The 14,194-nt window shown below is 37.1% G+C and overlaps 1 protein-coding gene across 1 annotated transcript in view; it reads right to left on the bottom strand.

The window, feature by feature from the left end:
* Positions 1 to 7,622: 7,622 nt before the first annotated feature.
* LOC149069052 (uncharacterized) overlaps positions 7,623 to 14,194 on the bottom strand; it is a 54,921-nt gene continuing 48,349 nt past the window's right edge. Inside the window, exons 4-5 of the mRNA XM_089251214.1 lie at positions 12,790 to 13,015; positions 7,623 to 10,787 (exon numbers count right to left, since the gene is read on the bottom strand). Of these exons, the coding sequence (XP_089107340.1) occupies positions 10,546 to 10,787; positions 12,790 to 13,015 (468 nt within the window). The 3' untranslated portion in view covers positions 7,623 to 10,545. The remainder of the gene's footprint in view (positions 10,788 to 12,789; positions 13,016 to 14,194) is intronic.

Below are 14,194 nucleotides of genomic sequence, written 5' to 3'. Positions count from 1 at the left end.
CCATATGATGGTCCCTGTTCATCAAATACGATGTACCCACATACGTCTATCCCTTTGTTTCCTTCTGAAATGGAGATATAGCAACTTTAACTGCCTTTTGTCCATATTTCACAATTTTATACAATAAAACCTGCCAACAAGGGCCACTGACGGGACCAAAATTATAAGCCGTTCTGTTCATTACGAATATTTAATTGACTAAATAGTTTAATAACTTTTAAATTTAATTTAAAAATATTAATTTTTTTCTTTTTAAATTTTTAAAATTATTTAAAAAATTATAAATATTTGAAATATTATTTTAAATATTTTTTATTTTTTTAAATTTTTAATCTTTTAATTTTTTCAAACTTAAAAAAAAATTCTTTTATTAAACAATGTTATCCACGTACGGTGTTCACACTCAGGGCCGGATTAAGACGTTTGAAGACCCTAGCACTTGAATATTTTTGGTGGTTCCCCCCCATACCTACAAGTATATTTTACTCGATATTCAGTCTATAAACTTAAAAAATGAAATTTTATATTTCAGAAATGACTAATCTAAGGATGGGATTTCACCATAAAAGGTTTATGAAAGTTATTTTATAAAACTTGAAAAAAGCAACTAATAAATTTATCGGTTGCATTTGCTCTAATGCAACCGATAAATTTATTAGTTGCTTTTTTTGAAATAATTGTTATAAAATTTTTATAGTGTAATCCGGCCGGGATTATACTATAAAGTTTTATAAAAGAACTTTTATGAAAGTTGAAAAATTCAACCAATAGGCGTAAATATAGGTGCACACACACACACACACACACATTTTGTATTCAAAAAATTCAACCAATAAGATAATATTGGTTGAATTTTTCACGTTTTATCAAAGAGCTTTTACAAAACTTTTATAGTGTAATCCCGGCCTAAGGCTGGTATTACACTATAAAACTTGAAAAATGTAACCAATAAACACATCTGTTACATTCGAGCGAACTTAACTAATCGGCCTATCGGTTGCATTTTTCAAGTTTTATAAACTAACTTTTATAAAACTTTTATACTGTAATCCCGGCCTAAGACAGAATTGTGATGTGAATATTTCTAAGCACAGACATTTTGAACGTCCCCACCCCTCCCCTTTTTTTCTACTTGCAAATTCTTTGATATCTCCTGAATTTTTTTTTTAGGAACATATTAGTTTCGGATGTTTTTGGATTTGATTTTTCGAACATTGGATGTTTTTGAAATTTTTCTTTCATATTTTTCCGGAAAGACGGATTTTTTTTTTCAAAATGTTTTGAAAATATTTGAAGACATTTTCTCCCATCGACTACTTGTGAGGATCGGAATTAAGACATCTTTATTCCCATATTCTATGTGGCTCTAGATTAAACCACCAAAGAATACCTCTAGGCTGCATATGGGCACTGAATTAGGGGTGAAGGAGAAAAACAGTTACAAAAATTGCGAAAAAATAGTTTTTATGCACGAATTTCAACCTAAAGATGCGGGCGAAACACCCGCATCTTCAGTGCTCGTGTGAAAGGGTATGCGGACCCGCTTCCGCATCCGCATCCGCTCCGTGTGAAAGGGGCCTAAGACGGCCCTAATCACAGGTGCCAAACATTAACACACATAAAAAACTACCAGCCACAATTTCATTCAAGAGTAGCCAAACATAAATAAGTTGATCCAATATTTAAACTTTGCTGCCATCTAGTGAGCATAATTTGAACCAAAAATTCAACTATTAGTGTCCACACTGGGGATTTGGTCCAATGCAACGAATAATGAAAGTGGTCTCCTAAACCGTATCATTATTTAAATAGGATTTTTGCCGGGATATTTTTATTTGGCCGTAAAACAGGGGTGACGGCATCTGAGGGGTTTCACTGTACGTTGTTTTTATATGTTTGTCTTCAAATTATTTCTCCTGTTTATGAATTTTTTTTCTGGTCCATAAATATATATATATACATTTTTTGCTGGTCCTCAAATTATTTCTTCTATTTATGTATTTTTTCCGAGCCCGTAAATTCTCTCTCTCATTTGTGTTTTGCCGGTCTGCAAATTATTTCTCTCACTTATTTATTATAACCGGTCCTAAATTTATTTCAACAAATACAAAGGACAGAACAGAATTGTCTACTAGCGGTTATACATTCTTTTTTCTTGAGTCCGTAAATTATCTCTCCTATTTATAAATGTTTTGCTGGCACTGAAATTGTTTCTCCTACATATATTTCTGCCTACCTCCTCGAGATTTCTCAATTATATTCTCCCGGTCCGCAAGTGTAAAAATGTTGCAGAACACTGACCTGGAGCATTCTAGAGCACAAAAAAGATCTTGGTCCATGAAACAACACGTGTTTATTTATAATCTTAAGAGCTAATATCAGTTACATACACATCGATACGCATCACAAAATACCACAATCACATGAAGAAGCACCATGGATAGACAACTTGTCGTTGAAGAAACACGTCCACACATTGCGAAGAACAAAAAAAAAATTCCATTATAAATATTCCAGAGGATACATGTTAGAACATTTCGATCAAATTTAGAGACATGAAAGAAGCATGTGTACATTTTATGACCGATGATTTTTATGGCATTCTTCTGATACGGTACTATAATGTTAGTTTCGACAGAAAAACGCCAGACCAATTATGTTTGGTACTTTTCGGAATGATTCATTCATTCCCCAGAACGTTTCTTAAAATACACATGACATGCCGAGAATTATGTGTGGTTTTGTTTTCTTATTAACCCCTTCCCTGAAGAATTTTTTGGCAACAAATTGGGATGACGTCAAAACGAAAGTGCGATTTTTCGGCATTATTTGCTCACATTCAGGAAATGAAAAACAGTGATTAGTGTAACTGAATGCCCTTTTGTGGCAGTCACACACACACACTCTTCATCATGTAAAACATTAATTATTCTCATTTTGGTAAAATGCCCGAAAATAATTTCAGTGCACGAAATGCACTTTGATTAAGGGCACGAAATTGCCCGACTCTTTTGCCATAGACCAGTGGTTCCAACCAATCATGCTTCAAGTGCCCTTGGAGGCTACGATGTATATTTCACCCATAGAAAAGCGTTATCTAAACTAAACTAACGAATACTAAACATATCGTCCACGAATGCGTGGGAGTGTCCTAGAATTCTAGTCCTAGAATTCTTGTCCTAGAATTCCTTATCACTAAAAACGCGAAGGTAGCTTGTTTACCTCCTAGATATGCGTTCGGGGCTAACATTCCCCTTGAAATGCGTAAAATACGTATATGCCCTGACTTGAAATGCGTAGGAGACTTGCGTCGCTTTAGAAATAAGTAGAGGTAAATAGGCATACTCTTTGAAATGTGTAGGAAGCTTGCTTACCCGTCCTAGAAATGTATAAGACCGGCTTGTCAACGTCCAGTAGTAATACGTAGGAAACGTGCATATCCCCCCCCCCCTAAAATGCGCAGTATACCTGTCTCCCAAAAATGAGTAGTGTGTGTATGCGTGTGTGCGTACTCTCTACTAGAAATGCATAGAAGGAAGCAATAGGTTTACGTGTGTACATGCGTATAAACTTGCTAACCCGCCCCCCAGAACTGCTTAAAAGGTTTGCTCAACCCCTCAAAATACGTAAAAGGCTTGCTTACTCATAGAAACACGGCGGAAGCGTGCATACCCTCTTATGCGCTTAGAAGACTCCCGTCTCTTCTAGAAATGAGTCGTAGCTATGCATGCATGCTCGTAGAAATGCGTAGAAAGCTTGCGTAAAACCCTTTCATACATTAAAGATGTATCAAACTATTTCTATTATTTCACTCCTTGGTTCCACCATTACCGTATGCTTCTCCCGTACCTCTAAATGATCAGCTAGGTACTTCTACAAATTATGAACCACTGCCATATCCCGCCCCCCCCCCCCATAGAAACCACATAGGGAGCGCCCATGCCCCATTAAACACCAATCACACGAGCGTCACAACGAATCTCTCCTCCACTAACCTAGGAAAATAACGAATCAGGGAAGAGGTTAATCACAGCTCTTTGATCGAATTCAGTTCTAGAAATACCTGAATATACTGTACTATTTGACAATTACATCAACCCAGAAATAATCCTTGAATACATATTCCTGAGAATACAAATTATTATTTTTTTTTCCAATTTATAACATTTCTAAATTCGTTAATGTAATCGATTATATCAACAGGGAGGATGAATAAAACGTATAACACATTCCAATGCATTAATTTAAGCTCATGAGGCTCGTTATTAAACTGTACAATACATTCCAGGCTAATACAAAATATACCACAAACAGAAAAACTTAACTTGAAATACAATCCATATTTTTAATAGTAATTTTGACAACTTGATTCTTCTAATGTAAATTAATCACTCAAGTAATAAGCAAATTTACATGTTTACTAATTAAAAAAATAGTACAAAAATACCATAGACTTTTCTTCTTCTAATTTTCAGTTCCCTCAGTACGAATAAATTAATTTCTTTGATATAACCATCGAGTTCCCGCGAGAAATTGAGGTTTTTTCCCCCCCTTACATGTTAATTAGAAATTTTTTTTTGAGAAGCTCATACCAGTATATTAATATCCTGTCTCTAAAAACTCGAATCTTATACTTGATATTGAACTATATGTACATTCGTTTTGAAATTGAACCTCAAATGAAGATATACACATATTTACACATAGTGGCTCTTGTGGGCTTTCTTATGAGCACTGGATATGGAATTGGCGTGCATTAAAGCTTTTACAGCTGAGTAAGAGAGTACTGTGCACAATCTCTGGCTATAGTCCTCTTTGGGGAATTTCATTTTTATAAGTTGCGTTCGGAGGCGATTGCGGCCGGGAAGTCGGGTTTGTACGGTCGATTACCGGGATGGCCGCTAATTGGCGATGAAGAACCAGCCAAGACTTACGTTGGGGCGAGCTGAACCTGCCCGCTCCTCGGGCAAGATTTGGGATATTGTTCCTACTAACGGGCCAGAAACTGGGGAAAAAATGGAGTGGCCATTTTACACGAGAAAAACATGTCCGTACTTATCCTGGCTATTTTTTTTAAATGCCCCGTATTTTCAACTAATGCTCACTTATCCAAGAATGACGTCATCACCCTCCGCTATCCATACGGACGTTTTCTCAACAGCTGGCTGATGCAGATATGAATTTAGGAATAGGAGAAAATTCAACTGCCCTAGCGGGGAATCGAACCCACGTTCCTCTCACTTACCGGGTGTGCGCCCTGGACTACAAAGGCAACGAGAACCTCCATCTTTTCTCTACGTTCGTTTTTTTTTTCTGCACTGAAATCAAAGATAATTTTTATTACTTATAAATTATATTGTGGTGATTTTTGCAGATATATATTTGCCATATTGCCATTTGTTTCCGAGAAATGCATTTTGATCTTTTATGATTTGCAGCAGCGCTTCTTTTCCCGCCATTAGTGAGTTTTTCAGTGATCTTAACGATAATTGCAAACTTTGCTTACTTCTGACTTTTTTTTTAGAGATAAATAGCAAATTTGATTACTTTTGGCTTCTTTTAATAATAATTGGTGATATCAACTCTGAATCCCGATTTCGTGTGTCTGTATCGAGGTCACGGGTCATATGGAACCCCTTGGCTGGCCTGATTTGGCTCTTGGGTCTGGGGTCGTGCACTCCCTGGCTTTGATGCTTAAGAAACGGTAGCCGCAGTCATCGAAAGCACGCTAAATCTCATAATTCGAAGTCCTCTGACTGTTGTCCGTCCCGATAATCAACCAGTACAAAGTTACTATGATATGTGGATCGGGTAGTTGCTGCCACGTATCTTTAAAATTAAGAGTCAGTGAGAATGGTAAAAGTAATTTTCTAATATTGTGGGGTCTTTTCTGCAGCCGTACTGAAACTTTTCCTCAAAATTTTGAAATTGCATATTATTTTGAAAATTTTTTTCTGAATATTGATAGTTAATCAATCGGTGCCCGAGTGGCATGGCGGTAAGATGCTCGTCTACCATCGTGAAGATTGTTATCGGGGTCCCGGGTTCGAACCCAAGGGAGGATATAGATAAGATATTTTCCCCTAACGAACTCGAGGCGACCACCGATAGACAACGCCTTCACTTCCAACCCATCTCACTAATGGCAGTAAATTGCAATATAGTGATACGGCCAGAGTTGGTGTTTGGTGAAGTAGTTAATCAATCGAATTGAATCGATTAAAATAATTAAAAATACTTCATTAATAAACTGTTATTTTTAATTTTGCTAAAGCCATTAGAAACAATTTTTTGGTGAGCTCGAGGTAGGAAAAAATGTCATTTCGGTGTATTAAAATGCTTAATTTAATCACAAATAATTCGGTTTGACATCGTCAGAGATGCTAAAAAAGAACATTAAACTCCGTTTGATCCAGGTATTAGTCCAATTAGTTTGAATGGAATTTGAAACTGATTTTTCTTAATTTCTTTTAAAATATTCAATATCTCACATTAAAGATATTTTACAGTCAAATTCATATTAACAAGCACTTGAAATAGAAAAATGACTTAATTAGTACATAACCCTGCTAGTCCTAATTAAGGAAATATTTTAATTTTGATATTTTGTAATCGTCTCATGTTTCTCCGATTCCATTCGATCGTTTTTTAAATACATTGTTTCCATTAAATTCAATGAGACAAAAAAAAAAAGAAGAAATTTTCAAATAATTCAGAAAGTCATCAACACAATAAATTTCAAAAATATTGCAAAAAAATGCATCTTCTCAAATTCATTTGAATAAAACAGTGAAACTATTTCCGAAATGGCCAGAATTAAAAATTCCAACTTACCCGCAATTAGTTGATTATAATTATGAATGGCACGAATTTTCCATGAATATTAGATAATGTTTTTTAGCGTTGTACAGAAAAATGCACTGTATTATAATAGCGACATTTGAGAGGAATATTTTTTTTTCTGTAGTATGGACTGGATTCTTAATTACTTCCAGATAATTATTTTTAAAGAAGAGAAATTCTTTTCCGTGAATTGCGTAATGGATAAAAAGAGACAAATAATGTCAGCATTCATGACAAATATTAGTTACTTAAATACTGAATTTCCACGGCGTATTATTTATGTGAACACGACTTTTACTGAAACTAAATGAGAACTTTCACCATTGAAAATTGATGAATAACTATTCGTTCATTAAAACGTATATTTTCTACCAATCATAAAAATAATGACTATCGGCAAATTGAAATAAAATTTCATAGGTCTTTCTGATAAATAATGATTAATTATTATGAATGATATGCTTAAAATATTCATATTTTTTTCCCCAAAAAATACTTCAATCTTTTGTTTTCGAGTGCACGAATATTAATTTAATGATAATAAATTAATGCATATTTATTTACAGTGGAAAAATAAATTTCTGAATTTACCAATTATATAATTCCGATTAAACATTAAATGCATTTTCATTTCTATTTCCTGCAATTACTTCGAAATTTCCTTAAAATATTTATGATTTTCAGAAAATTTAGTTTTTTATTAGTAGAAATGCATATAATTTTTCCATTTCATAATATAAATATTTATTTTATATCTCATTTTTCTCATATTATTTTATAAGAAAAGTTATATCATTATATTTCGATTTGTAAGAACTACATTAAAAACCCCCTCTTAACGAACACACCTCAGATGCGGTCATCCCTCTTTCACGGACGAATTATAGTTTTTCCCCTCGAATATAATAAAAGTATGCATTCCAAACCACTGATTAATGGTTACCCCTCATTTTACGGACGACTTTCACGTGTCCCACCGGTGTCCGCAAACGAGAAGTTTTATTGTATTCGCGTTTTGGAAACAATTTTTCTGAGGTATAGCGGCGAGGAAATAAAATGAATTCGAGTTGATTCACTGAGACAGATGAAAAGGTATATTTGGTGGTATGACAGAATTGAAAAACGCGGAGCCGGAACTTCTGAGCTTGGTGTACTTGACTTAAGACGCCCAATATTTCATGAGGACAATACAATGCAACGTATCCACTTCCCATGCCACCGAGGGGCTTTGTTAGCTCGTGTCTTTCGGAACTAATTACCGACGAGTGCATCGCGCATTGCTTTGTATACTTAATTCTACCTCTCCATCAGAATTGCATTTTCATCCACCTTCACCTTGATTCTTAAATCTTTACTCCCATGTAAAACTCGCAATACTTTTTCCACTTCTCTACTCGGCGATAGAGACAGTCGACGCTCGTTATACCGACCATGCGTTAGTGCGACCGTTCCATTTGTAACGACCGGTAGGATTAGTTTGGCATGTTTTTCTGTTAATCTTATGCGATTTTGTTATCCGATATAACGACCTGAAAAGACCATTCTGTCCAATACGACGTCCACACTAATTATATGTCCCGATTTTTTTTTAAAAGAAGAAATGAGTGAAATCCGTCCTTTAATGTGTTTGAGCTTGACCTTTGTTACTGGGGAATTTGGTACATTAGTACGTGCATGCAACGAATTATTACAATTTCAATTTTTTAAAATGAAATTATCACATAATTGTTATAATTATTCATTCCAACCAATGTGAAATTCTCATAAGAAGCCGAATTTTTTTAAAGTTTCGATGCATCGACCTCCCAATATAACGTTAATTTTCCTTGGAACGACGGAGCTGGTTATAATGAGAGTCGACTGTTTTTGTGATTTTATTGTCGTAAGACACGTACAGCATTGTGATATTGGCATGGCGGCCATTTTGAAACGGCGTTGGAAAACACATAATTCACATTTCACAGAGAGAAATTCGGCAATATTATATAGTTCATATATAGAGACACAAGACCGTAGCCAGGAGAAGGGGAATCTAGGGAGGTCCGGTCTCCTCCGAAGTGTCAGGAAATTATTTATATACGCAGGGCGTTCAAAAGGTTTTGGACGTATGACAATACAGCAGATCATACTTTGACCTTTGAAGAACGGCTTCCCATCTCGGAGAGATATCGAAGCGTTCCCGAAGGATGGGTGTATCCGGAAGTAAAAAAACTGAACATATTCGAAGCCAACAAAGAATAAGTTGCACAAAAAAAAAACCGATCGTCTTTCTGAAATCATATAACAGATAAAATATGTGAACAATCAACGCCAATGGGCAATCGAAATTATTGATAGAATTATAAGATGATGGCGTCCATCCCATAAGAATCCAGTTATCGCCAACGAATCGAGGATGACTGTCGATAATTTTGGCGTATAAAATTTCGAATCACTGAATCAGCTGATCACAGTCATCCATGTTGTTATATTGCCCAGCTTACTCATATCAAATCGATAGTCGCGATATATCTTCCTTCTTTCTGTCTTCTTCCAAAACAACCAACACCAGTTGAAGCAGAGTTTGTTTTAGCTGGTGTTCGCACAACTCAGGTCTATCGTCATGTATGGGCAATTTACTACCTAGTAAGTTGCGCCGGTAGTGTGTAAGTGTGTGTGTACCTAGAGTGCATATCTAGTGTTGTGTCTGAATTTTCAGCGATACATTCATTCATTCAAACCGAGTACAACTCCGATCTATCGGCATAGACAATTTACTACCGATTGAGTTGTACAGGAGGTATGAGTGTGTCCCCCAAATCCCCCGGGGCACGAAGGCGACTGTATACTAAGTGTACATTACACAAAATTTTCAGCGATACAGCAGCTCATACTGCATTAAAGAAAAACTTTTAAAAGCAAACACCTGATGAAATTTTGCCTCATATTGCTTGTTCTGCTGACCTTGCTTCTAGTGAAATGACGTACCGATGACGTAGCGGACCAATGGTGACGGTCCTTCAAAACATGATTTGAGCAAATGAGGAAATGTATAGGTGCGTTTGAGGAGTGGTTAAACGCTTTCATTACTGACGGCACCTTTAAAGGACCGCCAACATTTTAACCCCCGTAACTTCCCTTACATACGATGTTGGGTGTTGGTATTTAGAACTATAAAGGCTGTATAAAACTATTTATTTATACAATAATGTTGGCCGAAGCCTGTACACGAGTAACTACTTTACGATTACCAGGCGACATCACAAGTATGTAACTATTAATATTTAAAATACGTTAATTAATAAGATCCACGCAATTAGAGATGTTTTGCCTCTGTAAAAGTGTTTACTGCATTACACAAAAATGTAATGTCAACTTTCCTCGAAATATAATTTTTGTACCTAAAAACTTTTTGAACGCCCTTCGTGTTTTTGAAATCACGTGATCAAGCTTACTTTCACACAAATTCCAGATTATCCCCCTCTCCCTCCGCCTGAGAGGAATTTCTGGCTACGGCCCTGCAAAGAGACATTAGTATTTCTTGAGGTAAAAGCGCTGGCAGAAAACACATTGCGTTCATTCATTGAAAGCGTAAGCAAAATTTGAAAGGAAAGCATGCATATATCGTGTATGGTAATAAGATAAGAATGTATAAGATAGGATCGATGAGATGATATTATATCGCACACATGGATAAAATCCATATTCTTTGATTCTCATTTCTCACAAATGCAGGTTTTCGCATGACCGGAACCTGATCTCGCATTTCTCGAGTATTCGATTGACGAAACCTTTCGCCTTCGTAGCGAATCGCAGGGATGGGCTAGTCGAAAGTGCCGCGGCCTGGCGGGCTTTCAACCGGACTTGGCTCAGGGTCCCAACGAGAAGCTCGTCGATGTTGTGATGGATGACGACTGACGTCTCGACGAATTTGATGTCGTATTTGTTGGCGAGATGCCTTCCTTCTGAAATAGAGAAGATGAGGAAGTTGTTAGTTTTGTGGACATGCGTGTGATTGTCTTCCAACGCAATCTTGAATATATAATCTGCCTTGCTAAACTGATATTTGATTAATCGAACTTAATCAATGTTCAAGATATGGGAGAGGGGGGAAATGCATGGGAATACAGACTTGTATCCGAACGTTTTTAAACAGTTGGCTGATGCGAAGATGAATTCAGGAAAGAAAAAAAGGAAATTCAACAGCCCTTGGCAGGGAATCGAACCCACGTTTCTCTCACTTGCCGTGTGAGTGCCCTAGACTGCAAAGGAAACGAATCTCCTCAATCTTCCCTTAGAGCTCTTGCGCGTTGACCTTCGTATGGATAACAGAGAGTGACATCATCCTTGGATAAGGCACCATCTGGTGGCAGTGTCAGCAATTTTGAACTCTGGACTGAGTTAGGTCCCCGACCGTCTATGCATGGTCCTGTTCAGCACACAAGAGCTCTAAGGAAAGATCGAGATTCGATGCTTTTGTAGTCTGGTGGTATAGGGCGCATCATCCTGTGTCAAGTCAGAGGATGTGGATTCGATTCCTCGCCAGGGAAGCTGAATAATCTCTTTCCTGTGTGAATTCATCTTCGCATCAGCCAGCTGTTGCAAAACCTTTGTATGAATAGTAGAGAGTGACGTGGTCCTTGAGCAGTTGCATCATCTTTCGAATGTGTGAAAAGAACACTTACACCATTTTCCGGTTGAGAATATAGTTCTTAAGCCCCTTTTTAGAGCTTATCTGAGGACTATATTTATTCTTTGTACCAGCCTTGTGAACCGAAACTAACTTTTTGGACCTATCTAAACAAGAGAAGAAATTAATATAGGCCTTAAGACGTTAATTCTCTGCAAGAATAACTCGTCACTAAGATCTTTCTCCTCAGCTCTTAAGCCTTTTATTAGTCCTTATGTAAGGACAAAAAATAAAAAAAAATTAAGCTTAATCGTCTTTTCTGGGTTCGGTATTGGTCTTTCGTTAGAGGTCATTTGCGCTGAACAGGACCGTACATGGACGGTCAATGACCTAACTCAGTCCAGAGCTCAAAATATCTGACGCTGCCGCTAGATGGTGCCTTATCCAAGGATGATGCCACTCTTCGTTATCCATACGAAAATCAGCGTACACAAGCTGTAAAAAAATTTGAAAAACTCAATTTATAGAAACGAGCGACCTCGTTCTTATGAAAGTTTTTGAAGACCTCAATTGAGAGAAATGCAGAGACTGCACTGTGTGCACCTGATTTCTAAACGTTTCACTTTATAGTGAAGGAGAGCAAATTAACACATTTGGGCAAAAAGTGTTCATTTTGGTTAAACAATTTCTCAAAAAGATCTCATCTCTAATATTTTACAAACCTGATAGATGATAAATTTGTCATTTTATCGGACGAAGCTAGCACGTAATAACAAGGCTATAACATCACAGTACGCCAGAGAAAAATCACCAATCGTAAAAGAAGAAAGCCGAACTTGGCTTGTAAAATGGGATTTAATATTTCAGTTCATTTTCAAGAAGCAGCAACCCTCTTCCGGGGAGAAAATTTACGTTCGTTTGGGTGTTGACACGTCACAAAAGTTGAAAGCATTATAACTCCCAAAATATTCTCCTGATCCTAAAACGAAAAACACTTTTCTATACAATTTTTCCACAAGGAATCACGTGTATAATTATTGAGCGGTCGATAATACCCACTCTGTATGTACCTACAGGAAAACTTATCCATCCGTACTTGAAAATATCTGCAAATAGTTCCCATAACTGGAAATTCACTAAAAAAAATAAATTCTCTACGATATGGAAATAAATAAACCAGAAATTTACGTCCCGCGGGCAGAAAACGCTTAAAAATTAAAAGAGAAAATGAATAGTTCTTCGAGGAGGCTCGACGCAATAACACGAGTGCATGAGTAATGAAAAATGGCGGAAATATTCATATATATTTTATTAGATTTTTTTAGAGCTGTACGTACCTTCGGTGCTGACGGTTCGTTTCCTTGCGAGGTCGGATTTATTTCCGACGAGAATGACGACCTTTGACGACAGACCAGGACCGAGTGGTTTCTTCTTTGGTGGTTGCTTGTTGGACATATTTTTCATGGCAGTCAAGCAATGGGTGGCACACACGAAACTGTTGCGATCTGTGACGGAGTAGCTGACAATGTAAGCGTCGCCGTTGCAGAACAATTCTTCCGTAAGCTGTTCCAAACAAAGAAAAACAGATTATTTTTTCGCTTATACGGAAACCTATAACAGTAAGTCGAGAAATTGTGAGATTGGATTTATAACGAGCTAATGAATTGCATCACTTGAACGCATATGTACACTGTGCTCAGAAAGCAGAGATAGTCGGCACTTTAACCCTATCAACGGCAATTCCGAGGCATCTCGTCGAACTTGATCTGCTTTGTTTCAGCCACCCCGTAATATTTCGGCTTCTAAAAATGCGTTGGAGTTGTTTTACTGTAAAACATGTTTTGCATATAGAAACGTCCTCTCCACTTGTCAATACAAGATTCATCGAAAGACTGGGTTATTTGTGGAGATGAAGATTACAAGGAAGAAAATTCATCACTGCCCCCACGGGGACTCGAACTCCTGTCTCTCGCTTGCCGGACGAGTGCTCTGCCATCTAAGCTATGGAAGCAGATAGAATACTTCAACCTCGTCCGAGGATTAGAACACTCGTCCGGCAAGCGAGAGACCGGGGTTCGAGTCACCGTGGGGGCAGTGATGAATTTTCTTCCTTGTAATCTTCATCTCCACAAATAACCAGTCTTTCGATGAATCTTGTAAAAACATGTTTTCCATTCCTCCCCTCACTTCAACCAATCAACTGGCAGTGGGTGGAGTCAGCTCATATTTAAGGTTAGATAATAGAAGGGGCGAGAATAGGGGACTGTGTGTGTTTTCCTCCTTTCTTTCAGCACTGCAAAGAAATCGACGCTTAGTGTAAAAATAGTGCAAAAAGGTTTTTCTTCCAAAAAATGTATATATATATATTTTGTTTCCTAGAAAGCCACACACCTCATGGCAGGTGTTTTTGTATCATAGTGAGGGGAGATAAAAGCGATGGGCGAAATAAATTCCCGTGTTGGAGGAGGGGAAAACAGTTATCAGCTTGCCACACAAAAAAAAAATCGAAGGGAAAAATAATTCTTCTTGAAAATAGGTGGCAATTTGTGAAGGTTTCGAAATTCAAAATGTCGCAGTTATAATGCGGATCCGGAAATGTTTAAAAAAACGCTTAAATGGTTAATATGCCTGGTGGCGTATACTTTGGCATCCTTGGTTGGTCTGCTGCCAAGTGTTATGCATTAATGAACCCTGAACGGATTGTATGATTCCTTGGGTTAATATCGGAATGCAATATGTGTT

Source organism: Pholcus phalangioides, unplaced genomic scaffold (genome assembly GCF_987345545.1).
Source record: "Pholcus phalangioides strain wild (caught in Gottingen) unplaced genomic scaffold, Ppha-v1.0 ptg000024l_1, whole genome shotgun sequence".
Classification (NCBI taxonomy): domain Eukaryota; kingdom Metazoa; phylum Arthropoda; class Arachnida; order Araneae; family Pholcidae; genus Pholcus; species Pholcus phalangioides.
The sequence above is the reverse complement of the archived record's forward strand: the minus strand, read 5'-3'. Positions and strand labels throughout refer to the sequence as shown.